This window comes from Anomaloglossus baeobatrachus, chromosome 9 (assembly GCF_048569485.1).
Source record: "Anomaloglossus baeobatrachus isolate aAnoBae1 chromosome 9, aAnoBae1.hap1, whole genome shotgun sequence".
NCBI lineage: Eukaryota > Metazoa > Chordata > Amphibia > Anura > Aromobatidae > Anomaloglossus > Anomaloglossus baeobatrachus.
The window spans coordinates 36,460,538-36,473,037 of NC_134361.1; the positions used below are offsets into that span (position 1 = coordinate 36,460,538).

General features: G+C 43.7%; 1 protein-coding gene and 1 long non-coding RNA gene across 6 annotated transcripts in view; one reads left to right on the forward strand and one right to left on the reverse strand.

Annotated features, from left to right (window-relative positions):
- Positions 1-12,500, reverse strand: part of LOC142250392 (uncharacterized) — a 148,717-nt gene that overhangs the window by 79,031 nt on the left and 57,186 nt on the right. For 3 of the 4 annotated variants that reach the window (XR_012725182.1, XR_012725181.1, XR_012725183.1), the window contains exon 2: positions 4,949-5,051. This is a non-coding gene — a long non-coding RNA (uncharacterized LOC142250392). Of the gene's footprint in view, positions 1-3,763; positions 3,845-4,948; positions 5,052-12,500 lie in introns of those variants that run through there. The other variant, XR_012725184.1, reaches the window with a different exon arrangement.
- On the forward strand, positions 3,964-9,154 carry CRX (cone-rod homeobox). 2 transcript variants are annotated; one of them, XM_075322551.1, is made up of 4 exons: positions 3,964-4,048; positions 5,046-5,277; positions 5,911-6,062; positions 8,200-9,154. In XM_075322551.1, exons 2-4 carry the CDS (start codon positions 5,181-5,183, stop codon positions 8,821-8,823), a joined length of 873 nt encoding a protein of 290 aa, XP_075178666.1. In that variant the 5' UTR covers positions 3,964-4,048; positions 5,046-5,180; the 3' UTR covers positions 8,824-9,154. The 2 variants fall into 2 exon arrangements, with proteins under 2 accessions (XP_075178666.1, XP_075178665.1); XM_075322550.1 differs by having other exon boundaries at positions 3,964-4,012.

Consider the following 12,500-nt stretch of genomic DNA (forward strand, 5'->3'; position numbering starts at 1 on the left):
TGGGACCTGCGGTGTGACGGCCTTTCATATGGTTATACTGAGATATGCAGGGAACGGGTGCATCTACTGTAGACATAGAGGAACTCTGGACACCAAGTGTAATGACCTCTAAAGGCATAACACCACACAAACAAAACCTCAACATAACAACTGAAATAATGCACAAAACATACAAAAAGAGCAGCAGGTCACAAGTCTCTGACTAGGAGAACTGATCAAACCTGTCACACAGAGAGAAAGGGGCGCAGAAACAAATTGTAGGTGGTACGGTGGGCCCATTCAATTGTTTGGATTGTCTGGTCCTTTATTGGCCCCAAATCATTTTTTTTTGCTCAATTTTCACATAAAGGGGGACAAAAAAGGGAGGACATGAGAACTAAATGTGACCACATTAATGATGAGTGAGCACTACCATGCTCAGGTGCTCAGTACTCGTAACTAGTGATGAGCGAGCACTACCATGCTCAGGTGCTCAGTACTCGTAACTAGTGATGAGCGGGCACTACCATGCTCAGGTGCTCAGTACTCGTAACTAGTGATGAGCAAGCACTACCATGCTCGGGTGCTCAGTACTCGTAACTAGTGATGAGCGGGCACTACCATGCTCAGTACTCGTAACTAGTGATGAGCGGGCACTACCAATCTCTGGTGCTTGATACTCGTAAATAGTGATGAGCGGGCACTACCAATCTCTGGTGCTTGATACTCGTAACTAGTGATGAGAGGGCACTACCATGCTCAGTACTCGTAACTAGTGATGAGCGAGCACTACCATGCTCGAGTGCTCAGTACTCGTAACTAGTGATGAGCGGTCACTACCATGCTCGGGTGCTCAGTACTTGTAACTAGTGATGAGCGAGCACTACCATGCTCGAGTGCTCAGTACTCGTAACTAGTGATGAGCGGGCACTACCATGCTCGGGTGCTCAGTACTGTTAACTAGTGATGAGCGAGCACTACCATGCTCGAGTGCTCAGTACTTGTAACTAGTGATGAGCGAGCACTACCATGCTCGAGTGCTCAGTACTCGTAACTAGTGATGAGCGGGCACTACCATGCTCAGGTGCTCAGTACTTGTAACTAGCAATGAGCGGACACTACCATGCTCGGGTGCTCAGTACTTGTAACTAGTGATGAGCGGGCACTACCATGCTCGGGTGCTCAGTACTCGTAACTAGTGATGAGCGGGCACTACCATGCTCAGGTGCTCAGTACTTGTAACTAGTGATGAGCGGGCACTACCATGCTCGGGTGCTCAGTACTGGTAACTAGTGATGAGTGAGCACTACCATGCTCAAGTGCTCGGTACTTGTAACTAGTGATGAGCGGGCACTACCATGCTCAGGTGCTCGGTACTCGTAACTAGTGATGAGCAGGCACTACCATGCTCGGGTGCTCAGTACTCGTAACTAGTGATGAGCGGGCACTACCATGCTCGGGTGCTTGGTACTTGTAACTAGTGATGAGCGAGCACTACCTTGCTGGATGCTCGGTACTCGCAACTAGTCATGAGTGAGCACTACCATGCTCGGGTGCTCAGTACTCGCAACTAGTGATGAGCGGGCACTACCATGCTTGGGCGCTTGATACTCGTAACTAGGGATGAGCGGGCACTACCATGCTCGAGTGCTCGGTTTTTGTAACCAGTAGATCGGACTCTCAGACGAGCTGGAATCGTGTATCCACTATAATGGAAGTCAATGTAGAACACAATCATTTTTCCAGAAAATATTTCAGAAAAAAGCTCGAATTACCCATTAACTTCCATCATACTCGGTACTTGAGTTGAGCTCGTCCGAATGTCTGACTGCTGGTTACGAGAACAGAGCATGGTAGTGCCCGCTCATCACTAGTTACATGTACTGAGCACCTGAGCATGGTAGTGCCCACTCATCACTAGTTACGAGTACTGAGCACCCGAGCATGGTAGTGCCTGCTCATCACTAGTTACGAGTACCGAGCACCCGAGCATGGTAGTGCCCGCTCATCACTAGTTACCAGTACTGGGCGGCATGGTGGCTCAGTGGTTAGCACTGCAGCCTTGCAGCGCTGGGGTCCTGGGTTCAAATCCCACCAAGGACACCATCTGCAAGGAGTTTGTATGTTCTCCCCGTGTTTGCGTGGGTTTCCTCCGGGTTCTCCGGTTTCCTCCCACACTCCAAAGACATACTGATAGGGACTTTAGATTGTGAGCCCCAATGGGGACAGTGTTGCCAATGTATGTAAAGCGCTGTGGAATTAATAGCGCTATATAAGTGAATAAAATTATTATTATTATTATTAATTATTACTGAGCACCTGAGCATGGTAGTGCTCACTCATCACTAGTTACCAGTACTGAGCCCCTGAGCATGGTAGTGCTCGCTCATCACTAGTTACAAGTACCGAGCACCCGAGCATGGTAGTGCCCGCTCATCACTAGTTACGAGTACTGAGCACCCGAGCATGGTAGTGCCCGCTCATCACTAGTTACGAGTACTGAGCCCCTGAGCATGGTAGTGCCAGCTCATCACTAATTACGAGTACTGAGCACCCGAGCATGGTAGTGCCCGCTCATCACTAGTTACGAGTATCAAGCACCAGAGATTGGTAGTGCCCGCTCATCACTATTTACGAGTACTGAGCACCTGAGCATGGTAGTGCCCGCTCATCACTAATTACGAGTACCAAGCACCTGAGCATGGTAGTGCCCGCTCATCACTAGTTACGAGTATCAAGCACCAGAGATTGGTAGTGCCCGCTCATCACTATTTACGAGTACTGAGCACCCGAGCATGGTAGTGCCCGCTCATCACTAGTTACGAGTATATAGCACCAGAGCATGGTAGTGCTCGCTCATCACTAGTTACGAGTACCGTACCAAGCACCCGAGCATGGTAGTGCCCGCTCATCACTAGTTACGAGTATCTAGCACCAGAGCATGGTAGTGCCCGCTCATCACTAGTTACGAGTATCTAGCACCAGAGCATGGTAGTGCCCGCTCATCACTAGTTACGAGTATCTAGCACCAGAGCATGGTAGTGCCCGCTCATCACCAGTTACGAATCCCAAGCATGGTAGTGCTCACTCATCACTAGTTACCAGTACCGAGCACCTGAGTGTGGTAGCGCCCGCTCATCAGAAGAACACATCACATTAATGTATATCATATCAATCTATTTCATATCTATTTATCTACAATGGGTATGTATATTATATCACATTTATTGATCCTTATCTGCCTGCCTGTCTATCTCATCTACCAATGAATCCATATCTATCGATCTTCCCATCTATCCATCCATTCATCTCTATCCTCCTATCTATCTCGTATCAATCTATATCATATTTATATGTCCATGGAATCTAATTATGAATTCATATATATTATATATATATATATATATATACATATTCCATTTCTTTTAACGACATCTATCTTTTTTTTATCTCCGAGAGATCTTGGGAAACCTCTACTGAATTAACACCATATCTTTATTATAGTTTAGTCATAATTAACAGCATTTCTTCTGTGTCACATGTTAATTTAAATTTAGATATACTGCAATAAATACATTTACATTAACATTTGATATTATTTAAATATATATATATATATATATATATATATATATATATATATATATATATATTTTAGGAGGGGAGGAGCTTTGTGCTTTTATCTTATCTATATTTATGATACTTAAACTAGGGCGACCCATTAATCAAAGATAGTCCTACGGTACAAAGTGCTCCAGAAAGACTTGCAATTTCTCAGACTCACTAGACATTGACTAATACCCTGACACTAGACGATGTGGTGGGTTCCATAGTGAGGTGGGTTCCATAGTGAGGTGGGCTCCATAGTGAGGTGGGTTCCATAGTGAGGTGGGCTCCATAGTGAGGTGGGTTCCATAGTGAGGTGGGTTCCATAGTGAGGTGGGTTCCATAGTGAGGTAGGTTCCATAGTGAGGTTGGTTCCATAGTAAATCAACCCGGTTGTGAAGATCTTGAGATGGTGTATCATTAACACGTTGAGTAGCTTAGCTTATAGCAGTCCTATTAACTTGTGGGTATACACAGACCTCCAGCTATTATTGTTATCTGGCTAAAAATAGGTCCAGACTGCCCGGGGGGACGTGCCTGGAGGTGGTTGGAGGAATCCTTTAGGAATATTCCCCACCAGATGTGATTCTGATGAAGTTGGAGAACACATCTCAATCTGTGTTTACTCAATTAGCACAGTATTAACACACCCTCTGAGATTGTCATTGACGGCCAAACAAAAAGGTGTATAGAATATTAGCTAGTGACATCTCAGCTATTTTGCCTATGTTAAATAAATGCCTTTGTATCACTTAGAGCTCCATGTGTGACCATTGTCCTATGTCATTACCCCCCTGGGGAACGCTCTGTAAGGAGAGGCATTTGCCTATCAATGGGTTTGACCTCCTTGGTTCTTTAGCATTTTACTCTGTAATTCATTAGTGACAATAGGGATTCTTCAGTAGAAAGTCTTGTTATGTTCATGGAGATCTCAATTACCCAACTGTACATATTATATAACAAGAACATCTACTTTACCTTATTTTGGAAAATAGATAAATTAAAAAAAAACATTGGCTTCACATAGTAGGACTGTATAATCTTGTAATCCATGTATAATCTTGATAGGTAGACTTCATCTTAAAGGAGATATTTTTTCGGACCTTTGAAAACCCCATAATTATTGGCCAGATGGAAAAAAAACAACAAAAAAACAATACCATAGAAAAAAAAACATTCAGATATATTTTAATGACTTGGCCTTCAATTTTGAGTTTCCCAAATCCCACCCAAAGTCTCCACCCAAATTCTGTGTTGGAGGGTAATGGGGGAGGTGGGCAGTGGGTGGAGAGTCCCTGGAAATCTTTGATTTAATTAGTTAGTTGTCTGGAGGGGGAGCTTTTAAAGCAAATATTGGCCTCACCTGAGCTCAGTAGGATTGGTTTAGACTTGGTACTGGCATCTGCTTCGTGGACTTCTTGGAAATACTGCTTCATCCTTCATTCTTGTGATTTTTTTAGGATCATCTAAAAATATAAGAAAGTTTTGTTGCTCAACCAAGATATTTCTAAAGTGAAGGATCTATAAAAGGGTCTTGTCTTCAAGACCAAACTCCATCCACAGTAGCGCCGGTCTCCGGACCCTCAAGTATTGAAATGATGTCCTACATTAAACAGCCACATTACGCAGTCAATGGATTGACGCTAGCCGGAACGGGGATGGATTTGTTGCACTCTGCTGTCGGATATCCAAGTAAGTTGGGTTTTTGTACCTACTTCATGCTTTATTATGTCCATTTTAACTAAAAAATTTTAAATTTTACTTTTTTTTAGTTTTTTTTTAATTATTTCTATAGCTGATTTAGAAATATATTTGTATTAAAACTGTTGATAAAGTAGTAACGATAAACTAACATTGTGCAGTGATGGCCTGGGGTCACATAAGGAGCCAGATACATCAAGTTAAGCTCTTATGTATATATTTTTTTTAAGTGATCCTTTGATATTAATTCGTTTTAAAAAGAAAAAAAGATGAAATGTCAATTGAGTAATATTTTACACTTACAATCCCTGTTGATCCAGAAATAGGCAACTGCAAAGCACATTGCAAATTGTGCATTTTTTTTATGAATTATTCACTTATTTTATATACCTTCAAGTGGACAAACCCCAGTTTCAATAGTACATTTTGCCATAAAAATGATTGATATGTTCTATTTCTGTAAAGCAAATATCTAGCTTGCAGGGTTATAGTTTTGAAAAGTACACACAAAGTGTATTATACTTGTTTAGATATGGTATGCTTTTAGTTTTTTTCATACGTCAGTAATATAAGCTTGTTAGATGAAATTTGCTTTAGCTTTACATGTGAATTTTCAATCATCAGCCACCCCGCGGAAGCAGAGAAGGGAGAGGACAACGTTTACAAGGGCACAGCTGGATATTTTGGAAGCTCTGTTTGCAAAGACACGTTATCCTGATATCTTCATGAGGGAAGAGGTGGCCTTAAAGATAAATCTCCCAGAATCCCGGGTACAGGTAGATATCTTCTTACAAACTTGTATTGGTGAATTAATATACATTGTTCTGGAACTTGGGTTGAGGAAGTGGATGTGTGGGTCCCATTGTTGCTCCTAGTACGGTTCTCTTGTTTGTTCCCTCCTCTTCTTACATCTATTGGTCCTTAAGCTTCCACTACATAGTCTATAGATGATCCTTGATTAGGCATACATGGGGACCCTTCGGTATCATTGTCCAAAGCAACCTGAGTCTTAAGGTGGCTTTACACACTGCAACATCGCAAACGACATTGGTGTAACGTCACCGGTTTTGTGACGTTATAGCGACCTCCCCAGCGACATTGCAGTGTGTGAAACACATCAGCGACCTGGCCCCTGCTGTGAAGTTGCTGATCGCTACAAATCGTTCAGGACCATTCTTTGGTCCTTTGTTTCCCGCTGTGCAGCATGATCGCTAGAAAGTCTCAGTGTGTAAAGGGGACTTTACAGCAACTTCCCTTTCAAAAAGCTGCTTTACAACGTCCCCAATGACTAGCTAGGTCGTTCTGCAGGTCCGGATCGCTGTTGCGTCGTTGGCCAGGTCTGCCTGTTTGACAGCTCACCAGAGACTTTGTAGCGATCCCGGCCAGGTTGGGATCGCTGGTGGGATCGCTAGAAAGTCTCAGTGTGTAAAGGGGCCTTTAGTTGAAGGTTGACCAATCATACATGAGGACCCTGAGACTGGCACAAGATTTCCCTTATCCAAAGAAACCCAAATCTTAGTTGACAACTGACTAGTCATACATGAGGATCCTTAGGGGTACTTCTCACATAGCGAGATTGCTAGCGAGATCGCTGCTGAGTCACGGTTTTTGTGACGCAGCAGTGACCTCATTAGCGATTTCGCTGTGTGTGACACTGAGCAGCGATCTGGCCCCTGCTGTGAGATCGCTGCTCGTTACACACAGTGCTGGTTCATTTTTTGGACGTTGCTCTCCCGCTGTGAAGCACACATTGCTGTGTTTGACAGCGAGAGAGCAACGATCTGAATGTGCAGGGAGCAGGCGTCTGGCAGCCTGCGGTAAGCTGTAACCAAGGTAAATATCGGGTAACCAAGTGAAGCCCTTTGCTTGGTTATCCGATATTTACCTTGGTTACTAGGGTCCGCCGCTCTCAGGCTGCTAGTGCCGGCTCCCTGCTCCCTGCACAAGTAGCCGGAGTACATATCGGGTAAATAAGCAAAGTGGTTTGCTTATTAACCCGATGTGTACTCTGGCTACGAGTGCAGGGAGCCAGCGCTAAGCGGTGTGCGCTGGTAACCAAGATAAATATCGGGTAACCAAGCGCTTGGTTACCTGATATTTACCTTAGTTACCAAGTGCAGCATTGCTTCCACGCGTCGCTGGGGGCTGGGGACTGGTCACTAGTCGCCGGTGAGATCTGCCTGGTTGAGAGCTGACCAGCGACCATGTAGCGACACACCAGCGATCCTGACCAGGTCAGATCGCTGGAGCGTCACTAAAGTGTGACGGTACCCTTAGTTGAAGGTTGACCAATCATACATGAGGACCCTGAGACTGGCACAAGATTTCCCTTATCCAAAGAAACCCAAATCTTAGTTGACAACTGACTAGTCATACATGAGGATCTTTAGATTGGCACAAGATCACTCTTGTCCCAAAAAAACAAGTCTTAATTGGTGCCTAACTAGTCATACATGAGGATCCTTGGACTAACACAGGATTGCCTTAGTCCAAAGAAACTCAAGTCTTAGTTGATGCATGCCTCACTATTCATACATAAGGACCCTTAGGCTGGCATAAGATTGTCCATGTTCAAAGAAACCCAAGTCGTAGTTGACTGCCGACTATTCATGCATGATGACCCTTAGACTGGCACCAGATTGTCCTTGTCCAAAGAAACCCAAGTCGGTTGCTGATGCATGCCTGACTAGTCATACATGAGAACCCTTAGACTGGCAAAATATTGCCATTGTCCAAGGAAACCAAAGTCTTAGTTGACGGTTGACTATTTATACAGGACGACCCTTAGACAGGCACCAGATTGTCCTTTGCCAAAGAAACCAAAGTCAGCTGCTGATGCTTGACTAGTCAGACATGGTATGATTTGGGCAAAACTTTCTACACATTATATATTTTTTTATTTTTTTTCTGAAGGTATGGTTTAAGAACAGAAGAGCCAAATGTCGCCAGCAACAGCAGCAGAGCAGTGGACAGGCCAAACCACGTCCTGCCAAGAAGAAGACTTCTCCAGCAAGAGAGACTAACTCGGAAGCGAGCACCAATGGGCAGTATAGTCCTCCACCACCTGGCACAGCAGTGACCCCCAGTTCTACAGCTAGTGCCACAGTCTCCATATGGAGTCCGGCTTCAATATCACCCATTCCAGACCCCTTGTCTGCTGCTACCACTCCCTGTATGCAAAGATCAGCTGGATATCCTATGACCTACAGTCAAGCTCCAGCCTACACCCAGAGCTATGGAGGATCCTCATCTTACTTCACTGGCCTGGACTGTAGCTCCTACCTATCACCCATGCACCCACAGCTGTCCGCTCCAGGAGCCACTCTGAGCCCGATTGCTACTCCAACAATGGGTAGCCACCTGAGCCAGTCACCTGCATCTCTCTCTGCCCAGGGATATGGAGCTTCCAGCCTTGGATTCACATCAGTGGATTGCTTAGACTACAAGGACCAAACTGCTTCTTGGAAGCTTAATTTCAATGCCACTGACTGTCTTGATTATAAGGACCAGAGTTCATGGAAATTTCAGGTCTTGTAAAGCAGGTTGAGGACTTTACCAGCCCTACGTAAAAAAAAAAAAAAGTACAAGAGTGAAAAGAAAACAGAACGCACAAACTTTGTAAAGTCAAAGTTACCTCGTTGGGTAGAAAAAACAACAACATTACGGACTGAGAGTTTGCACCTAGAAATGGACTTGTATCACTCTCCTCTCTGGTTGCAGATCATGTTCTTCGGTAATAGACTATGATCGGGGATATAAAAGCACTTTGAATTAGGGTACTCATAGTTTCTGGTTATTGTCTGCTAGCTTATTTTGCTTTGTTTTTGACTACTGATTCGTCATCTCATACAAGAGCAGAACAGAACCACCTTAATTTAACTCCCAGAGAATAAATTTCAACAAACGCAGTTCTACAAGGAGTTGGAAGCTAAAGTTTCTCGAATTCCCATTCATCCAATGTTGGTGAACTAGAAAATCTGTAAAGCTGTGGTTATGACATCTGTCTTGCAAAGCTTTAAGATAGGCTCAGTTTCCAGCCCCAACCCCTGTGTCTATCCAAGGCAGAATAGCTTGTTGGTGTCACCTCCAAGTACCTGGACCACAGGACCACCATGCCTTGGAACCTGTAGTATGGCTGACAAGTATGGCAATACGTTTGACAATCCAGTTACGTCACATTGCCATGATCCATACACTGCCCTGTTTTCATCTATTTTTATAATGTTTCATAGGCTAAAATGCGAGACCTGCTATGGTCACGAAAGAAGAGCCAGGTCTTGTAATAGAAGCCTAACGCGTTTTGTGACTGTATAATATGTTTAAAAACACCTTAATTTATTTTATAAAAAAAACAAACAAACAAAAAAAAGCCACATCCCATCTGATGAAAACAGTCTATTGTAAAAAATTGTATTTTTGTGTGTCCAACTTTCTTTTTTTGTTAATTGTTGTTTATTACTGTAGTGCTATGTAATAGCTTGTGTGTCGGCTGTCGCCCATGTTTCCTAGGAGAGGAGTTCCTCTTCCCCCAATAGATCTGTTATATTAATATTAATTATTGTTATTTGGAAAGAACAAAAAAAGCAAAAAAAAATACAAAACTGTGTGTGATATTATTAAAATATGTCAAATCAGTCCATGTGTGTTCTTGTCTATTGGAAATATCCAAGGTGAATGGTAAGATTAATGCAGATTTCTTCTAAAAAATCCTGATGTCTTCAGGAAAACAAAGTGACCGTTCCAATAAATGGGTCCCCTGTGAAATGAAGGACTAGACGGGCCTTCAAGAGCATGAAATGCTGCAACCACCCTACACTCTGGACAAGAGATGACCATACTAAAGAAAGTTCCCCCTCTAAAGGAGGACTGCTTCCGAATTCCCTAAAAGTGAGTTTTTCTAAATAAGACATCTCCTTCAAGACCTAGATGGGTCCTCCAGAGCAAGAAACACTGCAACCACCCTACACTCTGGACAAGAGATAACCATACTAAAGAAAGTACCCCCTCTTATAGAGGACTCCTTCCAAATTCCCTAAAAGGGAGTTTTTCTAAATAAGGCCAGAGTCACACTTGCGTTTGACTCAACGAGTCTTGCATCAGCATCACTCGGGGCGGCCGTACACTGTCGGACAGGAGCAGGTCAGTTGCATAGAAATACATGCAGCTGAGAAGCTCCTGTCCATAGAGTGTGCGGCCGCCCCGGCTGATGCCGATGTGAGACTCGTCGAGTCATGTGCAAGTGTTACTCTGGCCTAAGACATTCCCTTCAAGGACTAGCGGTTCCCCCAGAGCGAGAGACACTGCAATCACCCTACACTCTGGACAAGAGATGACTATCCTAAAGTGAGTCCCTTCCTCTAATGGAGGACTCCTTCCAAATTCCCTAAAAGTGAGTTTTCCTAGAATAAATAAGACATTCCCTTCAAGGACTAGACGGGTCCTCCAGAGCGAGAGACATTGCAATCACCCTACACTCTGGACAAGAGATGACTATCCTAAAGTGAGTCCCTTCCTCTAATGGAGGACTCCTTCCAAATTCCCTAAAAGTGAGTTTTCCTAAATAAGACATTCCCTTCAAGGACCAGACGGGTCCTCCAGTGCGAGAGACACTGCAACTGCTTTACACTCTGGACAAGAGATCACCTTCCTAAAGCGAGTCCCCACCTCTAACGGAGGACTCTTTCCAAATTCCCTAAAAGTGAGTTTTCCTAGAATAAATAAGACATTCCCTTCAAGGACTAGATGGGTCCTCCAGAGCGAGAGACACTGCAATCACCCTTCACTCTGGACAAGAGATGACCATCCTAAAGTGAGTCCCCTCCTCTAACAAAGGACTCCTTCAGAATTCCCTAAAAGTGAGTTTTCCTAAATAAGACATTCCCTTCAAGGTCTACATGGGTCCTCCAGAGTGAGGGACACTGCAACCACCCTACACTCTGGACAAGAGATGACCATCCTAAAGCGAGTCCCCTCCTCTAACGGAGGACTCCTTCCAAATTCCCTTAAAGTGAGGTTTCCTAAATACAACATTCCCTTCAAGGACTAGACAGGTCCTCCAGAGTGTGAGACACTGCAACCAGCCTAGACTATGGACAAGCGATGACTATCCTAAAGAGAGCACCCCCCTCTACCTGAGGAGTCATTCCAAATTCCCTTAAAGTGAGGTTTCCTAAATACAACATTCCCTTCAAGGACTAGACAGGTCCTCCAGAGCATGAGACACTGCAACCACCCTACACTCTGGACAAAAGATGTCGATCTTAAAGAGAGCAAACCCTCGAATGGAGGACTCCTTTCAAATTCCCTAAAAGTGAGTTTTCCTAAGTAAGACATTCCCTTCAAGTGTTAGGACTTTGCAAAGTCACTATGACAAGTCATTCACAACAATAGGCATGACGCCCACACGTGGCAAAGATTACTTTCCAAATGGGAAAAACATGACATGATGGGACATGATTGCTTTAACTTTAACAACCAATGTCAGGCAGCTGCTGCCAAGCCAAATAAAATCATGGGGTGCAGCAAAATGGACCTAGATGCTCATGGTGAGAATACTTTTGTTCTGCACAGCGGTCAGGTCACATATGAAGGACATAGGGACATTTTAGTGGATTCAAAAGCAATAAATGGACTACAGTGCCATAAAGATGATCAAAATTAGTGTTTTTTTTAATTAAAAAAAAAAGAATTCTCAGGGCTGACCTATGTATAAATACATAAAATGTGAACACAGATATCTCCATTATTCACACCCGGGACTGGGGACATTCTCTACACCCATAGGAAAGAATTAATCATAGATGGGATCTTTTACTGTAAGAATGGTGAACTCACAAAAAAAAAAAGTAAGTCGGGAGCCGCCAGGATGAGCTTATTGGGTGTCATAATAGCTTAGAGCTACTAGATTTTTGGAGATCAGTCGTTGATCAAAAAATTTGGAGTCTCGACAATATTTTTTTCCCCTAAGATGAGGAAAATTGGATATTTTTTGCCTTCTTCTGGATCAACATTACAGGCGAATAGACATAAGTGAGTAAACTTATTAATTTCCCCCTTAAATGATATATCAGCATTTTTTCTATCCTTACATAAATAGACCTTGCCCTGACTTCAGTATTAAATAAAGGGGCAGGGGCCATGCATTTCGGAGGAGTATGGGTGACTCTGTGGCTCAATGATAACCTCGACCTGGACCTGCACTATTAATTGATATT

Bases quoted from the DNA above. Each gene is read 5' to 3' on its own strand.
- CRX (XM_075322551.1), top strand. From the start codon at position 5,181: ATGATGTCCTACATTAAACAGCCACATTACGCAGTCAATGGATTGACG. The intron at 5,278-5,910 runs GTAAGTTGGGTT...TTCAATCATCAG, and splicing joins CTCTGCTGTCGGATATCCAA to CCACCCCGCGGAAGCAGAGA. The intron at 6,063-8,199 runs GTAGATATCTTC...TTTTTTCTGAAG, and splicing joins TCCCAGAATCCCGGGTACAG to GTATGGTTTAAGAACAGAAG.